Raw genomic sequence first — 17,707 nt, 5'->3', positions numbered from 1 at the left:
TCTTCCTGTCACCAAGAGGTGACTGATCACTTTAAATCGTCCCTACTATGTAGCTGAGTGGTAGAGATGGAGGAGAATTGATGGGAGTGTTGAGGAGGGGGTTGAAATAGGAAAAAAATGCAATGAGTTTAAATGGGTGGTTGATGGTTGAAGTGGACTTGGTGGGACAAAGGGCTGGTTTCCGTGCTATGTGACTCTGAATTTTAAATGCGTACTTTTCCAAATGTGATTAAATCCTAACCCTAAGAACCATCGTATGCAGACACTTACCAGATAACACATTCAATAGATCAGCCTACATAATTTCTGCCACCTCCAACAGGATTCCGTCACCAGATCTTCTCCTTCCCATCCCATTAGTATGTTGAAGGAACCATTTACTCCACGATTCCCTGATCTGCCCTTCCATCTCCATCAACCATTCCCATTCTCATGACACATTTCCATGTAAATGCAAGAGATGCATGTCTGTCTTTTACCTCAAGAACATAGATCATAAAGTCGTTCAGCACGGAAACAGGCACTTTGAACCAATTGGCCTATGCCAAGCTAATCCTATTTGCTCTTCCCTTCCCACAATCCAGGGACTGAAACAGTCATGCCAAGTGACGCAGTAATTTAATTTTATAGAACACCTCCATTTCATCTGTAAGAGTGACCCTGCTCTCCAGGCCACTAATCACTTTAATTCTACTTCACTCCCATTCTAACCTCTCAGCATTTGGCCTCCTATATTGATCTAATAAAGTCAATTTAAGCTCAAAGAGCAAAGCCTTAGCATCTTTTGTCCATGTACATTGCAGCCCCTAGGGAATTAATACTGAATTTAATTTTTCAAACAACCACTTTTTTATTTCTCTCTCTCACACACACACACACACAGATGTAGCTATATCTTTCTATTTCAATTCTTTCTTTCCTTTTTGTTCAGCTATTTTGAAGTAATCGATAACAATTCATTCACCAATACTCTGAACTGATTACACAACCTAAAGACTCACTTTCAAGGACTCTTTACAACTCATGATCCAGTATTATTTTTATTTCCACAGTTTGTCTTCTTTTGCATATTGATTGTTTGTCAATCTTTATCTGCTTATGTACAGCTTTACGTAAAATTCTGCTGTAATAATTATGGGGGGGGGGATATCAGAGGTAGTTTTTTTTTAAAAACACACAGTGGTGGCTGTGTGGTACGTGCTGCCAGTGGTGATATTAGAGGCAAATAAATTAGGACATTTAGTAACTCTTAGGCACAAGGATGAAAGAAAAATGGAGATCTATGTAACAGGGGGGAGGGGTGTGCTAAATTGATCATAGAGTAGGTTAAAAGGTTGGCACAGCATCATGGGCTGAAAGGCCTGTACTATGCTGTAATATTCTATGTTCTATTAGTCAAAACAGCATTCACCCTATCAAGCTATTTTAGCATTACTCTTCAATCTTAGAAACTCCAAAGAATTCTGATACTAATCTACCCATCTGAAAAGGACAGCTCACTCATCTTGTGTATTAATCTAGTGAATCTCCTTTGCACTGGCTCCAAAGGTACAATATCCTTTTTAAAGGGGCCAAGACAGCCAGTATTACAGGTGTATCCTGTACAACTGTAACAAAGCATCCCCATTCTTAAACTCCACCTCCTTCACGATAAAGGCCAACAAGCTGTTTACCTCCCTAACTGCTTGTTAGATCCAAGCTTTAAACTTTATAAACATTGGTCAAACTGCATTTGGAGTATTCTGACCAGTTTTGGGCCCCTTATCTAAGAAAGGATGTGCTGGTGTTGGAGAAGGTACATAGGAGGTTTACAAGAAAAATCCCAGGAAAGAAAGGGTTAATGTATGAGAAGCGTTTGATGATTCTGGGCCTGTACTTGCTGGAGTTTAGAAGAATGAGGGGGAAATTTCATTGAAACCCATCAAATATTGAAAGGCCTAGATAGAATCTACATTGAGGACATTTCCAACAGAGGGAGAGTCTAGCATCAGATAGCACAGCCTCAGACTACAAGGATCTGCCTTTAAAACTGAGATGAGGAAGAATTTCTTTAGCCGAAGGGTGGTAAATCTGTGGAATCCATTGCCAGAAGGCTGTGCAGGCCAAGTCATCAGGAATATTTAAAGCTGAAGTTGATAGGTTCTTGGTTAGTAAAGGAGTCAAAGGTAATGGTGGAGAAGGATGGGGAATGGGGCTTCAAGGGACATTAAATCAACCATGATCAAATGGCAGAGCAGACTTGATAGGAACAGAATTAGGTCATTTAGCTCATGTCTTATGGTCTTTTTTCCTGTAAATACTCGCAAGAAAATTAATCTCAAGGTAGTAAATAGTAATGTATTTGCACATACAGTACTTTGAGAATAAATTTACTTTAAATTTTGATCACAAACATTCCATTTGTTCATTCCATCTTGCCCCCTTCCATGATTTAATTTGCATTTCCTCATGTTTCTGGTTCTAATGAAAAGCCCTTGACCCAAAATATCAGCAATGTTTCTCTCCCCTTTGAATTTACTTGTCCAGCTGAGCACTTTCAACACATTTTGTTTAAGATTCCTGAATGTGTAGATTTTTTTTTGCTCCAAATACAAAATTTGCATTGGCAGGTGGGTTGTCTTACGGCCGCACTTGGCTTGTATGCACCAACATTTTGAAAAATGACAGGTGATTTGACTGAAACATCCTTGCAGAGTGAATGTGGACAGAGGATTGACTCTTGTACAAAAATTAGGAACGGGAGGTCAGAATAAAAAAAAAAGTCAACTCATTTAAGACAGATGAGATGATTTTTTCCCCCTCACACAAAACCATTAACCTTTAGAACTCATTTTCTCAGAAGTCAGTGGAACATATATCTGAATATTTTTAGACAAAAGTAAAAAGGTTGCTGGAGCTAGAGAAAAATATGGAGCTGAGGTTAGTCAGGTCAGCTATGAGGTTACTGAGTGGTGAAGTAGACTTGAAGAGTGCAGAGACTTACTCCTGCTCATGTAGCATCTATCATAGCATGTTAGCTAAATTGTATTTGTAAAAACACTATAGGGCAGTGGCAAGAATTCAGAAGTTTTTAGACTTCCTGATGTGGAACCATTAAAAGTGCATAATTTGATTTTCTACCTATTAAAATCATTGGAGTATGCTCAAAATAATAAACTGCATTGTACTATTGTATAAAAAATGCAATGGAAACACCTTAAAAATGATCTTTTGTACTTGATCTTCTCAGTTAAACTTGAAAACATTAAGAAACAACAAATTATTTGTACTTATGGTTTCTCATTAGATGCATGAGCATTTCACCAGTAATGTATACATGATTAAACCAACAGCAGCAACTCTAAATCTATGTATTTATCAACCATTTTAGGGATTAATTTAAGACAGTGGAATAGAAATTGGATCCATTGATGCAAATCACACATAAAAGAGATTTAATTTGGATTAGATAGTAGGTAGCAATCAGGAACTTGGACGGGCAATTCCATGCACAAATGACCTTAACATGCACAATATTTTTGTGCATAAATACTGCCCGGGCAGAGCGAAAAGCATTATCAAGCATGCATCTCACCCTAACCATGGACTTTTTACTCTCCTCCCAGTAAGAGCTTCTTCCCTAAGGCTGTGACCCTGCTGAACCTCACATCACAGCACTAAGCAGTATTGCATCCGTATTGTACTGTCTCAGTACTTTTATATTTGCGTGCTGTAGCACTTACTTTTTATTCGCAGTTATTTTGTAAATAACACTATTCTTTGCATTTCTGGTTAGATGCTAACTGCATTTCATTGGCTTTGTATCTGTACTCAGCACAATGACAATAAAGTTGAATCTAATCTAATCTAATTTTTTAAGCAATTTGCTGCCAGACATTGCTTCCTTGCCAGCGTAAGAACACAGTGTATGGCTACACAAACACTTTCTAAAGTTCACAGTGCTTTTTTTCCCATCATTTCACTCCTGGTAAATCCATGATACAAGTGCCTTAGTGACAACATTAATTTGAACAACCAATGTGTTTGGCAATGACTGGGGCGAGTCAGGGATTTTGAGGCAGAAGACAAGACATACCCATCTGTGAAGAGCCAACGTCCACAGAGTCTATAAAAGCATCATATCTTAAGTAGACTGCTATGAAGAGTATGATGTATAAACAGGCTCAAGATTGTCATCACATGAATTACTTCTCAGCGGGTGGTGTGAGTCTGGAACAAGCTGTTGCGGAAGTAGTAGATTCGAGTTCAATTGTAACATTTCCAGACATCTCATCCTGCAAAAACTCATTTCAGGGAAGTCTCAATCGGAAGTCTCAATCTCATAGCAGTCTGTGTCAATCAAGTTGTCCATTTTGCAAGACATCAGATTCACAGGTGTTTTATGAGATAGCTGACTTCTGAATTCTGTCTTAATGTGACGCACCATGCTGAATGCCCTTTCTACATCACAATTAGAATTTGGCAGCACCAAAAGCAGCTTCAGAGCTCTTTGAATCTCAACTGCCCTGTGCTCGCAGATTTTACTTTGGACAGCTTCCCCCAGAACTCATCAACTGGCAAACTTTTGTAGTTTGGCACCAGTCCTTCAAGGTTAGTTGAGACATAATCCAGGACTCATGTCAACATGTCTTTTACAGTCATTTAACCCACCATGGGCAATAGAAAAGTCACTGTTGCAAACAGCACAGCGAGTAACACTGTCATTATTTTTGACCCCTATTAGGCAGGGGTACACTTTAGTCTAGTCTGGGGTGAAGTGCGTTTTGTATTTTCTTTTTTTTTTAAACACTCTGCCATGGCGCTGCAGGACATTAAACTGAACTGATGGATAATGAAAGAGAGAGAGAGGTCGACTGTAAAGCCCGCCCACAGAGAAAACTGATAGGTCTACTTAGCACATAGAGAGACCAATCAGGATGCTCTCTCTGTCACTCTCTCGCTACGTCTGTCACTCGCTCTGTCTGTCTGTCTCTCTCTCTCCTTCTCGCTCACTCTCAAAAAAATTGATTTCCGGGATATTGTATATAATTTGCGGGCATCAGGGAGCTGCTATCAATATGCCGGAGACTCCCGGAACTTCTGGGAGAGGTGGGATGTCTGCATTTCAGAGAAGTTTGGATAGACACATGGATAGGAGGGATTTGGAGCAATATGGTCTGGGTGGAAGTAAATTGGAGTAGACAGAAGATGGTTGGTATGGACTGGATGGGCCAAAGAGCCTGTTTCTGTACTGTAGTGCTCTGTGACTATATAAGTATATATGTGATTGCTTCTGGTTCTTCAGCCACAAATTAGTTTCTGGATTGCCTCTATGTTGTGATCAGACTACTTCAAGCTTCAATTTCCACACCAAGATGTTTACCAAATAGTCACAGGAGATGTATGCAATTTCTTGCAATTTGATGCTTATCTCTTTATCAGAGTGATTATCCAGGCACTGCACTGACAGCCATAAATCATAAACACAAGCGATTCTGCAGATGCTGGAAATCTCGAGCAGCACACATAAAGTCAGGCAGCATCTATGGAGGGGAAGTAATCAGACGACATTTCGGGTTGAGACCAATGAAGGGACTGTTTACTCCACTGTATTGACAGATTTTGATATCAGTGAGACCTAAGTGGTAACTCAGGTAATGGGATTTGTCTCACTGCTAAGATATCACAATTATGCTCAAGCAAATATGAAGGCCCACCTTAATAACTAACATCTTCAGGAAAAATTCTGTTCTCTCAATGTTCAGGATGGTTATAGTTTATCAGATTTTCCCTATGGTGAATACCGTAAGCAGACACAAAGGCCAAACAATATGAGGCAAGGGCTGAAGAACAACAGGAGAAAAAAGGCATCAAGACAAGCAGGAGAAAGTCAGTGAAACACCATCTGCTTTGTCTTCCAAAAAGTGGAAGTGGAGAAAAAAATTGCAATAATGTAGATTGCCTCAATGAAAACACTTTTTTCATAAGTGGCTCCAATCTAGAGAAAGTATACGTTTCCACACTCTAATTTTAATACCAACATAATTCACTTGTAATTAGCAAGATGACATGTAAAAATCCATCACATCTTCTTCTGCAGGAAGATCTGCACAAATCAAAATGCAACAATTAAGGAAACTCTTTTACAATTACTGAAAAGGCTCACTACAACTATTTTCAGTGGAATGCAATTCTTGAGAAAATGTGATAAACAGTATATCTGTACATTACTCCAAGCAGTGGGATTCTTGGAGCCGAACAAGCAGACAGAACCACTTCTTGCCAGGCTCAATTTATGTTTGCCTAGCATGTCACACAGGTCATTCCATCTCACATTAACTTCATTGATCCGAATATCCAAGCATCTGCCAATAAATCTAAGGCTTCTCTCTTTTTCTTCCTTACAGCCCCACTATGGCACCAATGGTGTGGGTTGTATAGAATATCTAGCTAGCAGGTAAATATGACTTTAATGGCTACAACATTTCACTGACTGCACAGAGGGAGGTGCACAAAATTAAATAAGCATGTAGTTTTAGTGGGTGCACACCACCCAAACACAATCTCAAATATCTTGTTTGTCAATTTTATGATTGATTTTTGGAAAAGTCAGACAGATAATGACAATGACTTAGTGTACTAACAACTGAAATCCAATATCCAGGCAAATAAATTTTTAGCATTTTTGATCTCTACAAATATTTTAAGTTGATTCCAATCTGGTAGTGGAGCTTGAAATCAGATATTCTTATTTTTCACATTCCTCTTTTCACATTTTTATTTTTCACATTCCTCTTTTCCAGTAGGTGGTATGGTAGCGTAGCGGTCAGCATAACGCTTTACAGCACCAGTAACCCAGGTTCAATTCCACCACTGTTCATGCTGTAAGTTTGAATGTTCTCCCCATGACTGCATGGGTTTCTTTGGATGCTCTGGTTTCCTCCCAAATTCCAGAGATGTATGGGTTAGGGTTAGTTAGTGTGGGCATGCTATGTTGTAGCTGGAAGCTGACACCCAAGCACATCCTCAGACTGTGTTGGCCATTGACACAATTGATGCATTTCATCTTATGTTTCAATGTATGTGTGTCAAATGAACCTAATCTTTCTTACTTTAAAATGAACAAAATGTGGCTATACAATTTTAAATGAGGTCAAAGTAACACATCTTCACTGTTTGGAGAACTGCAATATGGATTTTATGTAGATTTAATTACAAATCATCTGATGTGATCAATACAATTTAAAAGCAAATGTATTCACCACAATCTAGAGAAAATATACGTTTCCATACTCTAATCTTAATACCAACATAATTCAACATATGTATTTACTACAATTCATTAAAATCAACTTAGAGTTTTACTTTCATTATAGATTGATCTATTTTGTTTCAGACAATAAAATCTACCAACAGATATTAGTGACACCTGACAATCAAAAGAGAAAACATTTGTTAATTGAGATTTAAATGGATTTTATATAAATAAATATTTATATAAAAATACTCTGAGACATAAGCAAATGTTAAATATAATCAATAAATGTAATCGAAAAGACTAAAGTCAACATTTTTAAAAAATGAACAGGCTTCTACACTTACTGAGACTGCTGAGCTGACGAATGATAGCCGCTAGTGTATTGTTTGTGACACATTCCAGTTCATTGCTAATTCCTTCAGGCAAAGCACCATGACAGAGGTGCCTGGGTTCAATGTTCCTCTTTACTAATGGCATGTTTTCTTGTGAGCATAGAAAACTACCTGCTAAAAACAACATGTATTATTTAACAAGGGCACATAGTATTAAGCTAATTTCAAATTAATTTCATTTGCCCACCAGCTTACAACTGCAAATAGATATAAAGTCAAGAAAAATAAAATTACTAAAACTTAGAACATGTGATATGAAACCATCATTTCTCAAATGTGAACTGTATCAATTTTAATATTGTAATTGAGAGATTTACCAATAAAAATAAATATACAGTTAAAGGAACAACTATTTTGATTTCAACCATTAAGTTACTGTTGTTTTTAAAACAAATGGCTGCTGGATTAAAGTATTACAGGGAAAAAAAACCCAATCTCACTGCTAAAGCTAATCATATCTGGCTAGGACTATTCTCAACAATTGATAAAAGCTTGCCTGGGAAAGAAAGTCTGACCAACAGACAAATAATGTGATATAAGCAAATGTAAAAAAAAAGGAATAAAAGTAGAAATAACTACCTACATAACACCACTATATTTGAACACAACTAGCGCGAACACATCTAAAACAATGCCATCTCCTTTTGGTATCATATCAATGATAGTTGTAAATCAAACATCCAACTGATTTCCCTACAAAAAAAGCATTAATATTGGGCAAAAAATATTCAATTTCTAAAAATATTTTGCCAAATTAAGTATACCTAATGACACTCTTCTGTGCCACAATCAAAGAAAGATATCAGTCCTTCACCATGGTAGCCAGAAACTAGTTACAAGGAATAGGCACAGGCTTTAGAGAATCCCTGAATTTAGTGAAAGAAACCTGAATATTCTTAGCATTTTGGTAAATACCAAAAGGTAGATCGCCTTGGTAGAAGACCTACATGGTGCAACATAGAAAAAGGTTTGAAGAATGTGGCTCTAGCTGTCTCTCCAGATGCAAGAATCCTCACTTATATAAGAATTGCTCAAATAAATCACGTCTTCACAAAATACGTTAAGGTGAGCTGCACAGAATAAAGTTATACAGTACTATTTAAAAAATTGATCAGGGATCCATTTCTTGAGGTAAACAGCGAAAGAGGTCCTGGAAAGAAAAATAGGAAGGATAATTATATCCTCCGCCTGCCAGAAAAAGTGGGATCTCCCAGTGGCCACCCATTTTAATTCCACTTCCCATTCCAATATATCCATACATGGCTTCCTCCACTGTTGTGATGAGGCCACACTTAGGTTGAAGGAACAATACCTTATATTCCGTTTAGGTAGCCCCCAATCTGATGGCATGAACATCAATTTCTCAGACTTCCAGTAATACCTCCACACCCACTTCCTTCACTATTTCCCATCCCCTTTTCCCTCACTCACCTTATCTCCTTGCCTGCCCATCACCTCCCTCTGGTGCTCCTCCCCTTTCCTCTTTCTTCCATGGCCTTCTGTCTCTTTCACCAATCAACTTCCCAGCTCTTTACTTCATCCCTCCCTCTCTAGGTTTCACCTTGTGTTTTTTTTCTCTCCCCTCCCCACACTTTTAAATCTACTCCTCAGCTTTATTTCTCCAGTTCTGCCAAAGGGTTTCACCCAAAACAGCGACTGTACTCTTTTCCATAGATGCTGCCTGAGTTCCTCCAGCATTTTGTAGGTGTTGCTCGGATTTCCAGCATCTGCAGATTTTCTCTTGTTTGTGGAAGGATAATTATATGTCATATGGGCTTTGTGGTAGGACTGTCGATTAACCACATTGTAATTTATGGCATATACAATGTCTCTTTATTTAGCAGGCTCCATGAAAAATACCTTTTAAGATCCCATTATAGCTTGAGCAATTGATGCTTCCCTCTTTCACACACGTGTGAAAAGGGCAGTAGTGTTCTGCTTAGACCTCCATTAGCTATCTTCCTTATCTTGCTCCTGCTGTTCTTCAGTCTGACCTCATAACCTCAGGCTCCTTTGAAACTACCTGGTACAGCATATAGCAAACAAAAATGAGATCACTGCATCTGGAAGGCATGTCCTACAGGCGTCCCCAGACCGATGGATATTGCAGAATCTCGCTGGCCAGGAGCTTGCTTTTGCAACCAAGTGCAGGCAAGATGGCAGCATGTGAAGGCAGCCATCTGCAAGCAAGTCCACCTCTCCCTCGTATCTTTGTCTTTATGTTTCTACACTCTTCCTGTTGGTGGTATCACATGCAAATTGTCAGTTTCCACATGTATAGTGACCATCCAAAATATACATTATCTCTTTCTCTCTCTCCCCTTTATCTCTAACACCCTTATCAATACCCATCCTGACTAAGTCAGATAGCTTGTTGAGCATTTAAACTTCTGTTGAAAACTATAAATTAAAGCATTTGTCCTCATCCCTTACTACAATTCCACACATTCCCATTGATCGTTCATTTCAGCTTCTACCATGGATAATGCCAAACTGTCCACAAGCTGAACCTTTCAGATTCTCAAGCGAGCTGATAAAACTACATACTCTCTAGGTCAAGGGACATGCATTTCCATCGCTGTAGCATTATTAATCTGTGAAAATAATGGTCAGTGAAAGGCCAGATAGTCTATCAAGCTTGTGCCATACATAGCTATGCAATTATGACTTCATCATCATCATCATCATCATCAGGTGCTGTGCCCAGTTTGAGCTTAGACTGCCATGGCCCACACACTCTTGTTTCGGGTCAAGTGGATCAATTCATTGGTATTCATTTCCAGTTCTCTGGCTACTGTCTCCATCATCATTTGTCTTTGTCTTCCTCTTGCTTTCTTCCCTTCTATCTTTCCCATAATTACCGTGCATTCTAACTCACCTTTCCTAATCACATGTCCAATGAAGTTATGTTGCCTTTTCATGATCTCATACTTCATACTTCCTGAATAACTCTTCATTCCTCCTCTTCACAATGCAGCAAATAATTGAAGCAAAATGTTGTGATTGGGGAATGGAAACTTCTATATCAATTTCCTCATGTGATCAATACTAATCTAGATATTTATATTGATCCTGTATGTGATTAGTTAATCCATATACAATGTATTAGCATAAAACTTCAAACTTCAAAAATTCTTTATATGTCTTTTCGCTGATGTCACCTTGCTGTACTTATTCAGCATTTATTTACTACTGAGGTAGCACTGCTAAAACTAGATATTTTCAAGCTTTCAAGCCCATAAAGATCAAAGCAGTTGCCAGCAAGAGAAATACAGCAGTATTTTATTGATATGATGCAGTGCAATATGCTCTTTAAATCACTGTGTTAAGAAGAACTCAGAATTATGAAGAGCAAGACTGTGAAGTTAACATTCATAGTATTTATTAGGTAAACTTATTACACCATTTGATTCTTAATCATCACAAAGTTCAGGAAATTTCATCAATACTTGGAACCTGACAAAGGCAGCGCATGATGAAATTACTACACCCGAAAAATCAAATATTTTCTTAATTTTAGAAACTAAAAATGTTTCCCACAAAAACAATTTCAGGTAATCACCAGAAATGGTAGACCATTTGCACGCCACCATTTTCCAGAAAGATGACAGCATACTCAGATGCAGTGGCCTCTATGGGGCCAACCAAAGATGTTATTGTCTTTTTTAAAAGTTCTTTTTATGATCGCAAGATACTGCTGGACGTTACAAACTTCAAGCACTGCAGATCTACCCCATCAGCGAGTTGCTCGTTGGCAAAGGAGCTGGACTTGATATGGACTGTGTTGCTGCCTGCTTAAAACGATGTACCAGCGTCTGTGCATGAAGACAGTGTGCAGTCTAATAGCGAGTGATTGTCTTAGTCATTTTTCTTGTGATAGTAAGATCCGGTTGGACGTTGGTAATGTGGAATACTGCAAGACTGGTTCACTGGTTTATTGGTGGGACTGACAGTGGGGAGAGCTGTGTGGCCTTGATTATAGTGCGGGCAAGGCCTCATGCCACGGTGTCACCTGTTGCAGCCACTCAGGAGAGGTGATCCCAAGGTGGTGTGACAGGGCATCCACGCTGGCATCAGTGCTGCTCTCCAGTGCCCACTTGGTGGAAGACAAGCTGGATTGCGTTTGGCTGCAGACTGCTACAGGATTGTCTATGGACAGGGACTTGGGCTATATTGTATTTTTTGTGTGACAGCATGTTTACTGCTATCTTATATGTGCTACAGTACATGTGCTTTATGTTGGGTATGACTGTCGGTACTGTGTTTTGCACCTTGGCACCAGAGAAACACCATTTCTTTTGGCTGTATTCGTGAGTTCTCATTTATGTTTGAATGACAATTAAATTTGAAGTCGATCTTGAACAAGTGTTTATCTGCTACAAAGCACAAACAATAATGGGGCACAATAACAGGAAGTCAGCTGGAATTTTCAACTTAATATGGTAGCCTGTTAAAAATAACTCAAACATAAAATAGCACAATTTAGAACTATTGTTTATTCAATGCTAACGTAATATATAAAATTAGTTAATATGTGATTATGGTCCTCAAGATTTAGCCAGATTAACACTGCAGAAACATTAATTTCAGTTTATTCTGTGACAGTTACATAAAAGTTTTATTTCCTTTGCAGAAAAAGATAAAAACTGGCCATTTATCTTAACTGTATCAATAACAATACATATAAAACTGGTTAAAAAGGTAATAGATTGTATTCCACATATTTTGTATTGTGTAAATTAACTTACTGAAATGTTCGCAATCACTCAAACGTTATCTCAAAAGAAACTGTTTTTTAAAATATCATTGAATTGCTGCTGGTTATGTGGAAACTCAATTTCTTACAGAAATGTCTGCATGATGCTAAACTAGGGCACATCATCAGTGATGTTACCTGGGGTCGTCAGGTGTTTCAGGTCTTTCAACATCATACACCCTCGCCCAGGTGACCCGACCGGGGTTGATCAGACCCCGGCCTGTGCCCTAGCAGCAACCCATGGATCTGCTCTCTTTATCCAGAGCCATCCTGACGCTTTCTCTGCTGCATCTGTGGTGGTAGAAATGGCTCTCCTTCTTCTCTCTCCCGTGATTCCAAGTGCAGTGTATACTTTGCAGAGCGACTGGCCTGCAAAGCCATGACACCCGACCTCCATGGGCCAACACATTGCTCTCCAGCCTCTTCTTTGGCAATTTCTCTTCAGATCTTCTTACTTGGCTCTTTTCCGCTCGTAGGCCTCCTCCACGCATTCTTCCCATGGCACGGTAAGCTCAAGCATAAGAACGTGCTTCAATGAGTCGGACCACAACACAATGTCATGTCACAATGTAGTCTCTGTGATGTGGGGAGGAAACTGCAGCTGTTTTCCCAGGTCTGCTTTTAGCTTCCAGTCTTGTGCAGTGAAGAGCAACCCAGCTGCTTTCTGGTGTTCTGTTGGTCTTTCCCCCTCTTTGACAAAGCAGATGGTATTCTTGACCGGACTTGTTTTCCGGCAGATGTTAAGGGTGCTGCAGATTGTCTCAGCAATTGTCCGGAGGACCTGGTCATTCCGTCACCAATAACGGCCATCGGCAACAGCTCTGGGGCAGCAGCTCAGAATATGCTCTAGTGTACCAGTCTTCTCACAGGGGGGGCAAGCTGGTTGTTCTACGAAGCCCCAGCAGTGCAGGTTGGATGGGCTAGGAAAGATGTCATAAACAGCCTGGATAAGGAACTTGATGTGGGGTGGATCCACCCTCCAGAGATCGTTCCACGTGATTTTTCGCTCGATCACCTGCTCCCATTTGGTCCAGGCTCCTTGCTGTTTCATTGCCACTGCTCTGCTGGTCCTCTCCTCCTCCACAGCTGCCCTTACTTCATTCTGGACCAGTTCTCGTCGCTCTTTCCCTTGTACTTTATCAAAATGGGGGACTTCAAGGCTTCCAAGTCCAACTCTTCCCTTGGCGACGGCCCCCACCAGCACTTTGTGGCACAGTCGCACCTCAGCTTCTTCCACTGCAGCTCCTGCTCTCCACTTTCTTCCAGTTCTCACTGCCACTCTTGCTCCGGCAACCTTTGGATCTGAAGATTCCCGGAACTGCAGCACCTCTCTTGCTCACAAAACCTTGAACTCCTCCTCGATGGATATAAGGGGAGCCTCAGTTTGCAGTTATTCCCGTACAGAGCGATGCTGCTGATGTTCCTTGGTAAACCCAGCCATCTTCGTAGGAACTTACACACTCATTCAGTTACTGCCAAATTAGATGCACCATTAAAAGAAATAATTCCCTTCCTAAACATAAGGCAAATCAAGTTTTACAGCTTAAATAACTTGTTTGCACTTTGCACATGACTGGTTGCCAATAGATCACCCTTGTCAAAGGATAAGTTAATTTTCTCTTACAGAAATCTGGAATACGATTCATAATTTGCAGTTTGGCTTTTACCAAGAATGCCATTCATTTAGTTTTTATGTCATAAATGTAATTTCTGACAAAGGTGAATATTTCACAAATTCAGTTTCAAGGTTCATCTAATTCTTAAGCTCAAGAGAGGTTATGCCACTGATGGGGAATGGCATATTTTCTATTAAGTCATAATAAAGCTCACCTGGTCTGAGATATCACACTATAACCTCAAATGAATTTACTTATTCAATTTCCTATATCAGTCCTCATACATTTAAACATAATTATATCTCATACCTACAGTATATAAAACTAATATTTAGACTGGAACTTTGATTGGCAAATATGAATACCAATTTATTAAATACAATGCAGCATGGCTCATAGAGAGCTCAGCTGCACTTCTAACCACGTAAAAGTTATGTATTTCTGTTTTGGTGTAAATTGGCATACATTACAAACTAAATTTCATAACCCAGAGAATAATTTTTTTGTGGGCAGTAAATTCAAGAACCAAAATAGAATCGATGCAGCACCCAACAAGACAGACAAGCCATCAGTGTGCAAAAGACAACAAACTGTGCAAATACAACAGAAGAAGAAACAATATTAATAATAAATAAATAATAATTAGAGAATACGAGATGAAAAATCCTTGAAAGTGCATCCATAGTTTGTGGCAAGTGAAGTTATCCCCTCTGGTTCAAGAGCCTGATTGTTGGGGGGTAACAACTGTTCCTGAACCTGGTGATGTGGGTCCTGAGGCTCCTGTACCTCCTGAGGCTCCTGTACCTCCTTCCTGATGGCAGCAGTGAGAAGAGAGATGGCCAAGGTAGTGGAGGCCCTTAATGATGTATGCTGTTTTCCTGCAACAGCACTCTGTGTAAATGTGTTCAGTGGTGGGAAGGACTTTATCCATGATGGACTTGGCTGTACCCACTACATTCTGTAGGATTTTCTGTTCAAGAGCATTGGTGTTTCCATAATAGGCCGTAAGGCAACCAGTTGATATTCTCTACAACACCCACAGAACTTTGTCAAAGTTTTAGATGTCATGCCAAATCTTTACAAACGTCTAAGGAATTAGAAGTTCCTTAGAAAATGGCACTTAATGTGCTGGTCCCAGGACAGATCCTCTGAAATGGTAACATTAAACTACAGTGAGCTGTCACACGTCTGCAGACATTCACAGCCTCCAGAGAAGCAGATATCACTTTATACAGTAATTTTCATAGATTCCTCAAGGTGGTTAAAAAAATTATCATCTAAAAAACCGCCACCTCTACCTGTGCAGTGGCTGCCACCACAGACCAAAATAAAATTTCCATTATTCAAAGTGCAAACTTATAAACTTAGAAATATTAAATTCAGATCGTTTCTGTGTCACTTACACCTTGAAATTATCACTGAGATGCAATTCTTCTTTAAGATTTAAGAATGGCCAACATTCATACAGCTGCATCATATGAAGACTACAGCATATTTATCATGCTGTATTCTTCAAATTACCATGAGCATGTTATAATACAATGCAAGAAAGCTCAAGACTAGTTTCTGACAGGTAATTTCATTCAATACAATTCAATATTAACATTCAAGAGTGGATGATTTCATAAAATCTTTTGAACAAAAAGTTTGCAAAAATCTAGTTTGTTTATTAATATAAATGATTGGCTATCTAATAAAAACAAAGGGCAGGAGTACACCCTTTGAGTCTGTCCCATCATAAGAAATGGAAAGCTCTCTAACACTGCTCCACTCAAATTACATTCCAACTTGCTGCTTTATTGTTCACATTTCTCAGAAATTCATCACTCTAAGATCAAAGAAAATTTCCCTGTTTTGATTATGGCCAAACTCAATCCTGAAAAAAAGCCCTCTAATACTACATTATCCCAGCATGGGCAAATGATCTCTTAGCATCATCCTCCTTAATCCTTTACAAAATGTGATGCGTCTCACTGATGGTACCTCTTGTTACCCTGAACTCCAGTGAGTTTATGCCAATTCTATTCAGGTTCACCTGCAGTACCCCAGTAATCAGTTTGATGAATCTATCTATTTTCACTTCAGTGAGATTTAACTATATGTTCCCACAGGTTTGGTTTCAATAAAGTCCTGTAAGGTTCATCCTTACTCTTCCACTCCAACCACCTTTCAGTAATGATTAACACACTATTAGCCTTCTGAATTGCTCAAAATCTGCACATTATCTTTCTGTAATTGATATAGCAGCACAAACAGATCTTTCCATACACCCATCTTGTGAGATTCGTGGACTTGAAGGAAAGAGAAATGGGAACAGAAGACTGAATTAGGAAAACAAAGTGTGTGCAGTCATTAGTGGTGAAAGGTGAATCAAACTGCAATTAGGATTACAGAGGGTATGATGCAGTCCATGGGCCTCTGACAAAGTTTTCAAGTCAATGGTACCAGCATGACTCATCTCAGGAAGTATATGGTCAATTTCCAAAACAAGACCACCAAGAGAAAGAAAAAAAGATTTTTTTGTTGTATCATACTGAAAACAAAAGCATTATGCAAATAAATTTCTATACAAGTCTACTGATCCGGTCATCTGATATATTTTGTCATGTTATTACTACATTTAACACCTTGTTTCTACATAGATTATTTAGTTAGTACTTACCTTCGCTTCAGTATTTCCCATGAGCTTTCATCAGAAAGCCGAGTATTGCACTAGCTTTTAACACGAGTGATTAAATTGATTTCAAGCAGCTGAGACTTCTTTATCGATTCTTGTGGGAGCCAAGAAACAGCCAGGCAATGTGAAAACAATCCTTTAATTCTCTCTATCTGTTTTCTGTCCTTGAAACAAACCCCTAATTGTACAGATGTAATCTGACTAATTCCATAAACCCATAATTTGCATAGCTCTCCGGACTACTTTGTCAAAAGACTTAGGAGGAAGCAAAAGGCAAGAGCAGGTGTGTCTGAGCCCACCAGTCCATCTGACAGGCAAAGACATGCATGAATGACAAGATAAATGTGCTCAGGTCTGTGTAACAGAAACCAGTCTATTAGCTCTCTTACTATAGGGTAAACACTTCACACTGTCAAATTAGTGTGAAAGCCACTCTGTTACAACCACTGAACATTAAAATACAGTGGATTCCAGTTGATTGGGCCAGCGGTTAATCAGGGCAGCTTCTTATTTGGCAAGAAAAAAAATAAATCGAGAAAACAGCTAGGGTTCCCTCAGTTTATTTGGGAAACTATGCCGCCTAATTGGAGCAGGTGACTACTGCTAAATATTTTCTAACTAGTGTGGGTCGCATGCATATCATGTGGCCATTGTTCATGCTTAGAGCGAACAATTTTTAAATAGTGACACTTGTGTGTTTGTGTTCAAGAAGCAATGATTTTTGTCACTGATAGTGATGATTAATAAACAGCAAGGCAATTTAGAACTATTTTGCTCACTGCGGTTTCAAGCATTCAGGCTCGGAGATGCCAGAAATGGATGGGAGTGAAAATGAAACAATTTCACTACTTCAGCAATTTAGGAGCTACGAAAAATTTAAAAAGTTATCGACAATCATCTTCAATGTTGCAATTAAAATGAAGATTTGGAGAATGCAATGGTCAAAAGCACTGTTTGGAGGCAGTCCACTATCTACACCAGGTATCTGCACTGATTTTGTTCATTTACAGTCAATCAAAAGAACATGTC

General features: G+C 39.0%; 1 protein-coding gene across 4 annotated transcripts in view; it reads right to left on the bottom strand.

Moving 5' to 3' along the window:
* wasf3b (WASP family member 3b) overlaps positions 1 to 17,707 on the bottom strand; it is a 109,065-nt gene that overhangs the window by 75,067 nt on the left and 16,291 nt on the right. For 2 of the 4 annotated variants that reach the window (XM_063052884.1, XM_063052887.1), the window contains exon 2: positions 7,582 to 7,743. The exons of 1 other annotated variant lie outside the window; for it this stretch is intronic. In XM_063052884.1, the coding sequence (XP_062908954.1) occupies positions 7,582 to 7,714 (133 nt within the window). In that variant the 5' untranslated portion in view covers positions 7,715 to 7,743. The remainder of the gene's footprint in view (positions 1 to 7,581; positions 7,744 to 17,707) is intronic. One more of the 4 variants, XM_063052885.1, reaches the window with a different exon arrangement.

Source organism: Mobula hypostoma, chromosome 7 (genome assembly GCF_963921235.1).
Source record: "Mobula hypostoma chromosome 7, sMobHyp1.1, whole genome shotgun sequence".
NCBI classification, from domain to species: Eukaryota; Metazoa; Chordata; class Chondrichthyes; order Myliobatiformes; family Myliobatidae; genus Mobula; species Mobula hypostoma.
The sequence above is the reverse complement of the archived record's forward strand: the minus strand, read 5'-3'. Positions and strand labels throughout refer to the sequence as shown.